The 15,330-nt window shown below is 38.7% G+C and overlaps 1 protein-coding gene across 1 annotated transcript; it reads right to left on the bottom strand.

Annotated features, from left to right (window-relative positions):
* Positions 1 to 8,976: 8,976 nt before the first annotated feature.
* On the bottom strand, positions 8,977 to 12,071 carry LOC114185602 (transcription factor MYB63-like). Its single transcript, XM_028073439.2, has 3 exons — positions 11,626 to 12,071; positions 10,381 to 10,510; positions 8,977 to 10,258 (listed from the first exon to the last, which is right to left on the bottom strand). The coding sequence occupies exons 1-3, from the start codon at positions 11,762 to 11,764 to the stop codon at positions 9,304 to 9,306; spliced, it is 1,224 nt and encodes a 407-aa protein (XP_027929240.1). The 5' UTR covers positions 11,765 to 12,071; the 3' UTR covers positions 8,977 to 9,303.
* Between the last annotated feature and the right edge of the window lie 3,259 nt (positions 12,072 to 15,330).

Genomic DNA, 15,330 nt, shown 5'->3' on the forward strand with positions numbered 1-15,330 from the left:
ACAACCTCCCCTCCCCCTAGAATAGCAACGCTTCTTTGCTATGGTTTAGAGCTCACTCGTGCTCAAGTTAGCTCAACCAATTCGACTCCATGTAAGTTGATTCTCAACCCATACTAGTTCCTTTCTAAGTCTTCTTTTTCGTGCTTCTGCTAAAGGTCCACTATGATAACCTCATTTTCCTTCTGTGTCGTTGTTCCAATTCGTAAATTTGCTCCTGAAGCTACTAGGTTCATTGGCTTAAGGGTCAAAGTTTGTTATTAGCCTCTTTCCATGTAAGGGAAGTTAGAGCCTATTTGTTTAATGCGATTGTTGCTTGTCTTGCTGTTGTTTCACGATTCTTAAGCTTGTGTGTTACTGTGAATGCATGGGATGCCAAGTTATATCATTTGGATATGTATGTATGGTTGTTGCAGGTAGAATAGTGACGAGATCCGATGTTTTTGCCCAAGCGAACCTGCCTCGCCTAGGCGAGACTTGTAGAAATAGGCCCTGGTTCACACTCGAGCTCTCGCTCAAGCAGAAAGCTCTCATTTTGAGCAAGGTACTATCTCACTAAAGCGAGAGGGACTCACCTAAGCGAGGACACGTGAGAGCTTGAGGCACGTCACTACAGTTGTAGCCCAGGTGAGGGGTGGCCTCGCTTAAGCAAGAAGGGCTCACCTAAGTGAGAACTCGTGAATCTTGTAGGGCTCTCTGTTGGTAGACTCGCCTAAGCGAGAAGCTATATCTTGACCGAAATACCCCTTTTGCCTGAGCAAGGGTCCTTGGCTTGAGCGAGACTGGTGTGGAACTTTGCTCCATGGCTGTTCTTTCCATGTTTTTGGTTGTTAATTTTAAGCTTGGCTTGTAATTTCCCTATTTTAAGTATGAAGTATATGAATATCCATGTAAGATCGGATTGTATGGGTTGGAATGATGAGTTAACATGATTTTGGCATGAACTGAGTATGGAATGGTTGGTTACAAAAGTGACATGCAATTGGTATGTGCATGAATGTTATATTGATGAATGGAACATGTTGTTGGTATGCTTAGGGCGTAATTCCACGATAGTTTCGTGGTGTCTCTAGGTGAGACCTCATGGAGGTGTGTCAATTGGTCGGGACGTAATTCCATGACCCCTATTATTGGGAGTTCATGGTGGTGCCCCATTTATATCATTTAGTAAGGATTCAAGGTAAGGATTGCATCCTGACACTCTAAAGAGTTAGTTAGCCTCATATAGAGCGTACTAACTCGAGTGGTGAGAGTAGCAGGAGGCCTGAAACACTTTAAAGGCTAACTTTGTGCGGGGAGGAAAGAAACATTGTAACCATAGGCATTCGCTAAATCCATCTAATTATATGTATCCGGATGAGTCGTGTCTTGAGTCTTAGTGTATTGTTTGCAAGTCAAAACATGATTGGTTGACGTATGCATCTTGTACTATGAAATTTTATGTACCTGTATGATAAACCCTTTTCTGCTGTAGCTTACCCTTTTTTTATTTGATTGTTATGTGTGTGGTCTTCTCCCTTTGCGATGATCATCAATTTATTGATGTGAACAAATGCGAGAACTACTCATGGTCAATAGGGAAATGGTGATTTCACTGCTTAGTCTCTAGGGATGGCTTTCGTTCCTTCACGCTTTCATTTAATGCCATGTCCTATGTATCATCTTGTTTTTTAGTATTAATGTGCTATTTATCAATCCTTGTACTTTGATTTGTATTGGCATCATGGTGTGTCTTGTCTCCTTTTAAGTACCTAGGATACTTGTAGGAGTGACGTTATACTCTGAAACATTGCTATTCATATTATATTGTGTGACGTGTTGTTTAAGTAAGTTTATTTATTAAATGGGACGTTACAGCCCAGGTTGAGCGAATGTTTGTTGTTGATGGTGTGGATAACATCTATTGCAGGAGGGACTTGTGCCTACTCTTAAGTTTAGTACTTGCTTCTTTGGACAAAGCATCTGCTCGTACATTCTCTCCTCTTGGTATGTGCTGGATTTGTACCCTATCAAAACTGGATTGCATAATATTCAAGACCAAGTGATAATATTGGAGGAGAGTTGTGTCTTTAATTTGAAACTCGTCGTTGAGGTGAGCAACTGTCAGCTTGGAATCTATTTTTCATACTAGCGAGTGTATTCTGACTTCGCGTGCTAGGGATAGGCCACTGAGGATGGTTTCGTATTAGGCTTGGTTGTTAGGGGTCTTAAAGGCGAAGTGTAGGAATTTTTCGATGAGTATGTGGTTGGGGCCTTCTAAGATGATATTGGCACCTGCACCTCTTAGATTGGAGCAACCGTCAATGTATAGTGTCCACTGGTCCTCCTTTAGGTGTGTTGGAGGTCATTAACAAAGTCCAGTAGGCATTGGGCTTTGATGGGGCCATGTGGTTCGTAACGAATGTTGAATTCGGAAAGCTCCACGACCCAAGATGACATCTGTCTGGCAAGGTCAGGTTTTTGGAGGATTTTCTGGATGGGGTAGTCTGTTTTTACAATGATATGGTGGTTTTGGAAGTATGGGTGGAACCGTCTTACTACATTTACCAAGGATAGAGCTAGTTTTCCCACCATTTGATATATGGTTTCAGGGTCTTGCAAGGATTGGTTGACGAAGTAAACTAGATGTTGGATCCCGGCGGATTCCTGGACTAGGACGACGCTGACGGTATGGTCTGTTGCCGTAATAAACACCAATGGAGGGAGGTGTGCATCTGGTTTGCGGAGGATTGGAGGGGATGCAAGGATAGTCTTGAGGTCTTGGAAAAAATTTTCACAATAGTCATTCCAAGAGAACTTCGCGAACTTTTTGAAAAGTTGAATGATGGGTTGAGTTTGTTCGACATGTTTGGGAAGGAATCTAGATATGGCGGTGAGGAGGCCTACTAGGCGTTGCACCTCTTTGACGTTGGTCGGCCTGCGCATTTCGATTATCGCTTTGCATTTCTCGGTGTTTGTCTCGATTTCGCGTTGTGTGAGCATGAAGCCTAAGAATTTCCCGTTGTCTACGCCGAAAACACACTTTTTGGGGTTGAGTCTGAGGTTATACTGTCGCAGGGCGGAAAATACTTCGAAAAAATCTTGTGCATTTTGCAGGTGGTTGGGTGATTTAACAACCATGTCATCGACGTACACTTCGACACAGTTGCCCATCATGTGGTTGAACGCTTTGTCCATTAACCTCTGATAGGTAGCACCTGCATTTTTGAGTCTGAAGGGCATGACTTTATAGAAGTAATTTGCGTTGTTAGTTATGAAGGCGATTTTAATCATGTCGGTTGTAGCCATTGGTATCTAATTATAACCGGAATATGCGTCCAAAAAATTGTACACCTTGTTCTCAACTGCACCGTCTACTAATCTGTCAATGTTGGGTAACGATACGCGTCTCTAGGCAGACGCCTGTATAGTCAGCACACATCGGCAATTTGCCAATAACGTTTTTGACAAGGAAAACATTGGATAGCCATGTGGTGTAGTGTGCTTCAGCGACGAATCCAACATCTTTTGTGAGATGTATCTAGCTTCCCTGTGTACAAATAGCTAATGGGCGGCTATTTGAGGATCTACGTTAGGCAAGTTTGCGGCTAACCAGGCGAAGAGGTCGACATTGGTGGTTAATGTGGGTGTTAGTACATCGCGGTGTTCTTGTTGCAGGCCTGCTCTGAGTTTGAGGATGCACCCAGTGGAGAGCTCCAAGTTTCTAGTCTCCTCTACTGGTTCGATGCGCGAGTCACATCCTACTCTAGGATCAAGATCTTCGTCGGATAGGGATATGTTAGAGTCGGGTTGGCGTTCGATATTGTGGGTTTGGAGAACGGGTGGTTGTGGTCGCAAGCTCATTATGTAGCATTCCCGTGCCAGCCTTTGGTCGCCATGAATGGTGATAATGTAGTCGGAGGGGGATGGGAACTTCATGGCTAAGTGGGGTGTGGAGACAATTGCTCCGAGGGTGTTAAGGGAGGGGCGTCCTAGAAGGACGTTGTATGATGTGGGTGCCTCCACAACGAGGAAGCAAACTGGTATGGTTTTTGTTTGAGATCCTTCACGGAACACGGCGTGGAGATCAATATATTCGTGAGTTGACACCTTTCTCTGGAGACGCCATAAATGGGTTCGTCATAGGGGAACATAGTAGTGGCAGGGAGTTGAAGTTTTTGGTAGGTCATCCAGTATAGAATATCAACTGAACTACCTTGGTCTATGACTACCTTTTTCACCGTAAAGTTCTCAAGCTCGATAGTGATGACCATTGGATCATCTTGTTGTTGATCAATGCCATGATAAGGGGCATTCTGCATCTATGATGTGAACAGGTGATGTGGTTGATGGACTGAATGTTGCAGAGGTGTTTCTTCCTAACGGATGAGGTGGAGCCACCTACGGCAAAGCCGCCAGATATAATGTTGATGGTGCCGCGTAGGGGGGATTAGCGTGGTTGATGTCGGTGCGGGTTAGAGGGTGGTCTATGCGGTCATTGGTGTTTTGTCGATTATTGTGACGGGTATCACGTGGGGGGAGGCAGTTTTCGGATTGTCTGGGGTGGGATGGTCTATCTCTTTTGAAGAAACGTCAGAAGTGGCCAACATGGATCAATTCTTCGATTTTGTCTTGAAGTGCCATGCACTCATCTATGTTATGGCCGTTGTTCTGGTGATATTTGCAATACTTGGTCATATCGGTATTGGCGAGTTCAAGGTTTTGCGTGGTGGTGGGATGAGGTCTGCTTGGAGGGCTTCCTCGAGAAGTCGTGATCTGGGAACGTTCAGCGGGGCGTATATGGAAAATCGTGGTGGCATAGGCTCTCTAGGCCTAGATTTAGAGCATGAGGGTGGTTTGTCTGTCTTAATGGCAGAGGGTGTGTAGTCGGTGCAGAATTTGGTGCGCAAGGTTTTCATCTCCTCCATGCAAATGTAATCCGCAGCACAAAGCTTGAGTTCATGCATAGAGACCAGTGGTCTAAGATAGATGTTGTCAACAAACGGGATGAGTTTCAATGTAAGGGCCATGCATTGTAGGATCATCTTTTGAGTGAGGTTTGGCATGCAGAGGGCGACTTTGCTGAAACGATCTATAAAGGCCCTGAGCATCTCATCCTTTTCTTGTCTGATGTTGAGGAGGGATAGGGGATGGCCTAATGAGGACGACTGCATCCGAACTGGATGGTGAAAAGGTGGGAAAAGGTGTCGAAACAGTCAATGAAGTATGGAGGTAGAGAGGTAAACCATTCCAGGGCTGGGCCTTTGAGGGTGGTAGGGAAGGCTTTGTAGAACACGACGTCTTTGGATGTGTACAGGGCCACATGGGTGATGTACACTTTGAGGTGCTCGTCAGGGTCTGTGTCTCTGGCATAGGGGTCCAATGTGAAGGGCTCCCACTAGCTAGGAAGGGGGGTGGTGGTGATGACGTCAATGAAGGGATGACAGCGTCTGGGTTGGTGTGGCGGCAAGGGATGTGGTGGTATGGGGTGTTGGATAATGGTGGGGAATATGGTGGTGTAGTGGTGAGGAGGTATATGTGTGGTGGGGAGGGTAGCGGTAGGATGAATAGTTGCAGGTTGTGTGGGGATAGTGGTTGGGTGCTGGGTGGTTATGCGGTAGGCGGATATGGGGGTAGGATTTTACTCACTTTCTTCTTTGCTAGGTTGGTGCACTGAGGTTTTGGGGTCCTCAGGTAGCTTTTTACCTTTCCCTTTCTGCGCGAAGTCAACTTCGATTTTCCTTCTAAGCTTGGAGTTCTCTTGTCTTAGTGCTTCCATTTTGTCAGCATTGCACTTCTTCAGATCAGCAAGCTCTTGTTGCATTTTGGCCTACCCCTCGAGGATAGCGGCCAAGTTTAGGGTGTTGCCTGTGGGCATGGTTGGGTTTGCCTCCGGGTCCTTCACGATTCCAGCTCTGCTACGGGTAGAAACCATTCTCGATAGTATTCAGATTGCTTGGTAAGACACTAACTTATGCCCCACGGTGGGTGCCAATTGTTCTTGCAGAAACAATAACTGAATGTTAGGAGCACAAATCACATCTTACCCCAATCGTTGACTTCTCAGACTGGTTTCTCCTTGACTTGTATGCTTCTTCTCCTAATGTTGGCGGTCTGGACCCTTAAAGGCTTAGCTGCGAAAAGGGCTCCGACGATCAACTCAGCAAAGGCTCTCAAAAGTCAAATCTCATATTAGTGAATTAATGAAAGCGTACCTTTAATTTCTGGGGTCCACGTGTATTTATAGAATCATTAATTGTGTCTATTCCCATTTTGGGGGTTGGTCCCCCTTCTAGCCATTTTGCGCCAATATTCAGATGTTTCGATAAGCTTGGGCTAAGCCCAAGTTCTGAGCATCTGCGAGGGCCTAAGTTTGGAGTTAACGACTTTTTCATTATACTGTATCCTTTATAGTAGGCGACCTAGGTCGTCACGTATGTAATCTTATTAGGTTGACTATCTGTTTATTGTTTACATCATAGGACTATATATAGGCGATTTAGGCCGCATGGTTATCTAAATTTTCCTAGGTATAGTACATAAACATTCTCTAATTGAATATTATGAATGTTATCATTTGTCGACCAATCACGAGAGAGAGAGAGAGAAAAACTATGTAGATTGAATACTGAAAGAGAATATCTATATTATTGAAGCCACAAAATTACAATATTCAAAATACAAATTTTGAATGCTTGAAAAGAAAACTGATAATTCACAATAAGCAATACACTCTTATTGATTATTAAGAACTTTTAAGTGAAGAATGATGAAGATATTTGAAGATATATGAGTGTATGAAGATATTCTCCATCAACTGTCAAATGACATAGTGCAACTATAAATATCAAGGCCTAAATGAAGAAGAGCAAGTGAGAAAAGAAAATTTATCAAAGTACTGAAATATTGGCAAATCTATTCTTGAAGAGAAAAGAAAAAGAGAGAATACATTGTGAGCTTGTACTATCATATCCAATTGTTAGAGAGTGATATTGGGTTGAGCAAAACCATTGTAAATCCTTCACAGCGTGAAGTGAACCATGTGAGCATGAGATAATTTTGATAATTGTAATTGTGAGTTTTTGATCTTAGGGAGAAATTGAGACAGAATACCTAGAGTGGTGAAACTTGTTGTGATTTGTAGAGGTTTATTCTTGTGTTCCTAGAGAGGATAAACTTGTGAACTTAGAGACAAGTGACTCGTTGTAAACTAGAGAGGTTGATCCCGTTGTTAGTTAAAGGTATTGATTAGTGAATTTCTTAAGTAAATGGATTAAGAGACTGGACGTAACCTCATGTGAAGCTGAACTAGTATAAATCTTTGTGTGCATTATTCTCTGCCTTACTTCTTACATTAATTATATTTGTTATAGTATGAAAGCATAAAAAGATTTTCAAATATTTACGAGTTTGATTCAACCTTCTCTTATAAAGTTATATTACACCAACAAGCTTAATCTATCTAACTTTATGTCTTTTTTTTTTATTTATAGTGCACTAGATAATTGCATTAGACAATTAGTGCATGACAGTAATTAAGTGAATTCTATTTAATTACACTAGCGTCAACAATCACATGTGTTAATTTGTCATTTTCTAAACATAACGTTGATTTAACGAAAAAATCACATTATGTCTTTTTAAACATATAAGGACCACGTTGAATGAAAATTTATAGAGAAAAAAAAACATAAAATTATTATTAGAAATACAGGAACAAAAAAGTAGTAACAGATATAATCTAAATTTGCGTCTACAGACGCGTCCTAAGTAAACGATTTCCCATGTATGTGTGATTAGGGCAACTCGTGCATATACACAGTCAACGTCGGTGGATGTGGTACAACAACGACACATACTTAGACTCCGTCATATTCAATAGCTTCCATCAAATCAACATCTACCTTTGATCAGATCAACGCTTTACTTCTAAGATTTGTAAAGGCACATCAACCATACACTAAACTCACTGAAGTTCACTGCTCAACCTCATCATTGATTACAATACTCAACCCGAATTCCAACACCCCATAGGCATTTGGTAGATTTATTGTAATGAACAAGCAGCAAATGATGACCGCACCCACTAGGTAGCTCTAGTTTGGTAAGATCTTGTCCAAATCATTACTTCGTCTTAAGCATTACAACCTTACATTTTTTTTTTCTTTACTTTCAAATTTATGTCATGTGCTTCTTACTTTCTACGTTTTAATCGAAATGACTAAAAAAATTTACATTCATGTATTGTGAATTAGCTCTACTCAATCATTTCTAATCGGACGTTAAAAAGTAATGTAAAATAAGATATACGTACATATTTATCTTCTAGGAGTTTTAACAATAGCTCTAAAAAAATATTTAGAGGGATCACTTAACAGATGTAATCTATAAAAATTTCAAGATAAAAGAGTCGTATTTCTTAAAACAAGTTCTTAAATTAAAACTCACATTTTGATTTTATATTTTGGTTTTTATTAAAATAAAAATATAAATTAACTATTTTTATTATGATAGTAGTAGTGTTAGAGAGCAGCACGTCGATTAAATAGTGTGAGGCTGTTTTCCTTAATTAGAGGTATTGAGTTCCACAACTACATTAAATGCTCAAAAATAGAGTTCTGTAATGAACAGTAATTGTATTTGACTTATTTGATTGAGAGGCTATTGAGGGTGCGTATCCAACACACTACTTAAAAAGATGTTCGCGCTTTTAGGTGATTAACATCATGCCATGTAATATCGGGTGCGTGCGTCCCCTCATTTTCTCAATTTTTTTGTAAACAAAAATTTAATATTAATAAATGTTAATAATTGTTAGTTCAATTAATCAAGAGTTATTTAGCTGAAATAAGTACACAAGTTTGTAAATTGAAAATTAAAAAGTAATATTGAGAGAAGTTATGTCCTTAAAGTTCACTTGACTGAAAGTCGGAAATCAATGGGAAATTGACTTGGTAAAACACATATTGTGGCAAACTCTACGTGCTACAGTGGTAGTCGTTTATACTTGCAAGCTTATATTATTTGAATTCTTCAAAGGTGTGGGGACATGAAGAAAAATGTCACACTAGTGGCAGTAAGTGGAGAATATCACCTACCCACTTTCATGGTGTATATGATAGTTGTTGTTTACCAACAATTTATTCAATATACTGCATATTTGTGCTTCAATCTACAACCTGTTCTAACTTGATTTTGGAGGGGATACGTGAAATCCATCGTACATCAAAGAGACCTATTCTGCTTGATTAATTTATCATAGTCAGTATACCTACTAAGTAAATCACTGTTTCGTGATTGATTCTTACATATGGACTCGTTTTCCAACTACTGGTCTGTATTAAAGTAGAGACTAGTATTTTGAGGGGAAGAGGGCCATAATTGTATAGAACCAAAGTCCAATTCAGATTCTGCTTGTGTCATACCATCGAAATCAAATGCCTGAGTGTGGTCCATTTCTGGCTCAACTGCATAGTTCTTTGGTAGGAAATTATGATCCTTGTTTGACTCCTTTATCTCACCTACTACTCCAAACTCATTCTCAAAATCATGGGTCCACTTCCTTGCTTCACCCTCTTCTCCAAGAATGATGTTTTGGTTGGCTGAGAACTCACCTAATTGGACTTCGTTTGATTGAAAGGATCCAGGGCTATCATCATCTAACAACTTCCAAAACTCATAATCTGGTTCCCATGGAATTTCAATCAGGTGGTCTGGTTTATCCACCTCTTCTAAAATATGGTCGACATCATAAGCTCCTAGGTAGGATAATGGAGAAGCCAGTTGTTGTTCTGGTTTGTGTGTAACTTTCTGGTCTGAATTTACAATATCTGTCTCAACAGAATATATTGATACAGATATTGGAGACTCCAATTTCTCTTCTGGTTTGTGTGCAACATTCTGGATTGAGTTCACAATATTTGACTCACAAGAAAATGAAGCTGATGACTCTTTTGGATCCTCAGTCATGCCAATTAGTTCACTTGACACTGCTTTTTCTGAATCCTGCTCAATTTTATCTTCCATAGATAGTTGCTCTGATTGGTCACAAAATGCCTCATTATAAGGTGTTGTGCTCTTATCCGAATTTAGCCTCTCAATTGAGAAAAATGACTGAGAGGAAGAGGAAGAGGTGGAAGTTATTGTTGATTCTGGCTTGGATTCCTCTGTACTTGATTCTGAAGTTTTTTTAGGGGCCAACCTTTTCTTTAAGTGGGTGTTCCACACATTCTTGATCTCATTGTCTGTCCTACCAGGCAAACGTGATGCAATCTTTGACCACCTGAAACCCATTTGTGTGGAAAACATAGTTAGATAATCTAGTAATTCCACAATTGAGAAAACGAAAGATAAAAGTAACATTACAAGAAAACTTCTTTCTGGTTTGAGACATAAGAGACATACTTGTTTCCCATGGCCTTGTGAAGCCTTATGATGGTTTCCTCTTCCTCTGGTGTAAAATGGCCTCTCTTCACATCAGGTCTTAGATAATTAATCCATCTCAAACGACAACTTTTTCCACATCTCAGAAGCCCTTTTTAAAATGCGAAAAATAAGTGTAAGAAAACTTTGATAACATCTATACCAGTATTAATAGAATCAAATATTAGTACTTCCAATTCTCTAGCATCATGCTTTAGAAGGCATGAAAATTGCAAATTCTTTAATTAAACTATTACTCTTGTATACTCAGAACTGCTTCCAAACACCAATACTCTTATTCACGGTGAATATATGTACGATAAGACAGTAGTACTCGTTTATCTCCTTCTTGAATTTTACAATTTCTAATTAGTCCACTTTTAATTTAATCACACTTTTTGTTTTGCCTGTCCTACTTTAGACTAATTGAAACCAATGAATAGACTGAAATAATTAGAGACCAAAACACCCGAACAGTATGAAACAATAGTTTGCCTACTTTAAGGAATGCAGGAAATTAGTCATAATCCAGAGCAGGAAACATCAAATTTGAAACGAAGTGCATTTCTTTTAAGTGCTTGAAATAATTTCTTTTTCTGTGATGAAGGAATTCATTAGCCTTATGTCAGAGTCTCCATGTGCAAGAATAATGGTAATTTTCCATTTATAGCAAACAATCATGGTGATGGATGGGCCATATTAATGGTAGGTGGGCATGCATAATCAGAAATTAGTCATTTAAAATGTGTCATATTTTCATTGAAATTATAGGCAGAAGGAGGGCCCACAATTATAGAAGCGATAAACGAGCAATGCTTCAAACTATCTTTACCAACATGAGAGAAACCAAAAGTCACCAAAATCTGCCAACCTATTCTTTTTCCTATCAGCAGTAGGTAGCAGCGAATTGCCCTTGAATGAGACAAACAGTCGATGAAACAATGCAAACGCAGAAACTGGTTTTATCACAAATTACACAGGTTTCCACAGAAATTGTGATGATTCCTGTAGTTCACTAAAGTGAACGAGATCAAACACAAAAAGAGAGGTTGAAACTTGAAACAGATGTTTCTTATCAAAAGATTACCAAAAATTACCAAGACAAAGCATTCTATAAATCAAAGACACACATGCACACACGCATACATGATAAAACACAGGTATACGTACACGCATACACATCCATGATCAAATAAAACATATCACATTTAAAAGAAATGTAATTACCAGCTTGTTTTGGAAGAGCGCGCCAGTTTTCATGGCCATATTTCTGGATAAAGGCTATGAGTTTAAGATCTTCTGCAGGGCTCCACGGACCTCTCTTCACTTGAGTCTTGTCACAACATGGTGCTCTTCCTTTCCCCATGATAATAATCTCTTATCACAGTTTTCCCAACCCTTTAGATCCTACTTATATACGCACTCTTCCACTTTCTATGACCTGTGTTATCTGGTTTTTTTCTCTCTCTCATATACTATCACTTGAATAATGCATCACTATTGTGTCTCCCTTTGGCTACATATACTAGCTGGTGCAGAAAGTGAATGCTCTCAAAGAAATGAACCCACAAGGGTCATGCCACAAGTTAGTATGCTGAGATGCTATGCAATAAATAGAAGGAAATCTAAGTAAACAATGTTTTAATATAATATCTATCATGCATATGTATTGTAATAAATAAATAAATATCTGTTGCCTATTTAATATGAAACCCCTTGATATTTTTTTAAAATTTGTGTTTACACAAATGATTTAGGATTTGAGTTTTGTCTGTTCGTTTGGAGGTTTGCTATGTATACGCGTACGGGATTGGGATTAGTGCCACCAACTTTCTGAAAATTGATATCACTTCCCTTCTTTATGAAGTCAACATTCTCCTAAATTTCAACTCACCAAACTAAAATATGGTTGACCTCCAGAAACGTTTTGTTAAAATTAAATTATAAAATAAAAATCTGGCTGATTATTTCTACAAAGTTAACGGTAGTGGTTAAGTAGAATTCTCTCCAAGATTTCAACTCAGGTCCTTATGATTGTAAGTTTATCTTCCATTAGTTAATCAGTGTTGGAAAATAAATTACCAATTTTACAACTATAATAGAATTATTTATATGAAAATTGTTACTGAAAGCAATGAAACACGCATAATGAAATGACGTAACACTTGGGTGTCTACTTATGTAGAAAATTTAATGGTTAGCATGAGTTCGATGCATATTCTTCCTCTCTTTTTTCCTGAAGTTCAAAATTGGCACTAATTCTATATCTAATATTTCTAGATTTGTTATCCACTGCTCTTTATCCCTCCTTTCCACATATGCTGTCCATTGTCTTGTGTTTTATTTTTTATTGTTAGTTGCCACTGTTATATTTTTATCTTTCGGTAGGAAGTATAGGAAGTACTGAGATATAGGTTAAAATACCTTTTTAGTCCTAATTTTTGTCAAGTTTTTATAAATTAGTCATAATTTTGATTTTGTGTTCAAATAGGTCCTAATTTTCGTCAATTTTGTTCAATCGGGTCTTTTTTGCTATAACCGTTTAAATCATTAACCACCATGAACAGTGACTACCACGTGTCACTTCGTAGTTTTTTTGAATTTTTTATTTTTATTTTTTTAATTTTTTTTAATTTTTTTTTATTTTGTTTTTAACTTTTTTTAAATGTACGCGTGTTAACCCAGTAGCGTGCCACATGTTACTTCGTGGTTTTTTTGAATTTTTTGGAATTTTTTTTAATTTTTTTTGAATTTTTTAAATTTTTTTTTAAATGTCCATGTGTCAACCCAATACTATGTCACGTGTCAAAGTTAATGTTCTATATTCAATTTGGTCCCTATATTTGTTATTTATGTTCAATTTAGTCCCAATTTTTGTTAACATTAACCAATTTGGTCCCTATCGAAGATGTGACCTAATTTAATTTTTATATCAAAGTTATAATGATGTTAATTTTAATATATTATATAAAAATATTTAATAAAAAATGTGAATTTTAATATAAAAATTAAATTTGGTTTCAATTTGGAGAGGGACCAAATTAGTTAATGTTAATAAAATTTTTGACTAAATTGAACAAACATAACAAATATATGGACCAAACTGAATATAAAACATTGACTTTGACATGTGGCACGCTACTGGGTTGACACGTGGACATTTAAAAAAAATTCAAAAAAATTCAAAAAAATCAAAAAAAAATAAAAAAAAATTCAAGAAAACCACGAAGTGACACGTAGCATGATACTGGATTGACACGTGTACATTTAAAAAAAATTCAAAAATTCAAAAATTCAAAAAATTCAAAAAAAAAACAGGAAGTGACACGTGGCAGTCATTGTTCATGACCGTTAATGATTTAAATGGTTTTAGCAAAAAAGGACGCAATTGAACAAAATTGACGAAAATTGGAACCTATTTAAACACAAAACCAAAATTAGGAATTATTTGAAAAAACTTGACAAAAATTGTGACCAAAAAGGTATTTTAACCTAAAATATAATATAATTAAATGAAACATTACACAAAATAGTAATAGAAACAAGGTCCTGGAGTAAAGCCACTACTCCTTACAGTTATCCAACGAAAACATAAATGAACTCGGGCACACCACGATGCCACTAACAAATTATAGGAAAGGGTCAACAGTAATTCAAAATAAAATCCAGAGACAAGACACTACATGGGCCATAGCCCTAAAGAAAAGCCCAAATAAACGGTAATCCAGTCCAAGCAAGCTATGCAGCGGAGTCACCATTTCTCTGTTGACCACGAGTATTTCTCGCATATGCTCACATCAATAAATTGATGATCATTGCAAAGAGAGAAAACCACACACATAACAATCAAACAAGCAAAGGGCAAGCTAGAGCAGAAAATTATTTATCATACAAGTACATACAATTTTATAGGCCAAGGTACACGTGCCAACCAATCATGTTATGACTTGCAAACAATACACTAAGACTCAAGACATGACTCATTCGGATACATATAATTAGTCAGATTCAGCGGATACTTGCACTTGTGTTGGCCTTTACTGCTCTACCAAGCTAAATGTTACTGTGTTTCTTTCCCCCACACACAAGGTTAGCCCTTAAAGTGTTTCAGGCCTCCTACTACTCTCACCACTTGAGTCAGTACGCTCTATATGAGACTAACTAACTCTTTAGAGTGTCAGGATACAATCCTTACCTTGAATTCTTACTAAATTATATAGATGGTGCACCACCATGATCTCCCACTAACATGGGTCATGGAATTACGTCTCGACCAACTAAGGCACCACGATGAGGTCTCACCTAGAGACTCATGGAATTACGCCCTAACCAATGAGGCACCACCAAGAAACTATCGTGGAAAAACCAACATCATGCTTCCAATAATCAAGATAGAATCATTTATCATGCCAAAACCATGCCACTTTGATAACCAATCATCCCATTCAAGTCACATGCCAAGATCATATTAAACTTATCATTCCCAACCCATAAACCATTTAACTCATCCATATTCATACACTTCATGCTTCAAATAAGGAAATCCAAACCAAGCTCACAACTAACAACTAAAAGCATGAAAAGAACAATCATGGAGTAATTCCCGCGCTAGTCTCGCTCAAGCTAGGGACCCTCGCTCAGGCAAAAGAGGTCTTTCGCTCAAGCTACAGGGCCTCTCTTAGGCGAGACTGTCAACAAAGAGCCTTGCAAGACTTGCGAGTTCTCGTTGAGGCGAGCCCTCCTCGCCTGAGCGAGGCCACCCCTCGCCCAAAGGTGAGGTTCCTCGCCTGGGCTACAACTACAGCGACATGCCTCAAGCTCCCACGCGTTCTCGTTTAGGCGAGCCCCTCTTACCTGAGCGAGATAGTACCTCGTTCAAAACGAGAGCTCTCCGCCTGAGCCAGAGCTCAAGTGCGAACCTGAGCCTGTTTC

This window comes from Vigna unguiculata, chromosome 1, assembly GCF_037176805.1.
Source record: "Vigna unguiculata cultivar grain cowpea cultivar isolate G323 ecotype 2 chromosome 1, ASM3717680v1, whole genome shotgun sequence".
Lineage (NCBI taxonomy): Eukaryota > Viridiplantae > Streptophyta > Magnoliopsida > Fabales > Fabaceae > Vigna > Vigna unguiculata.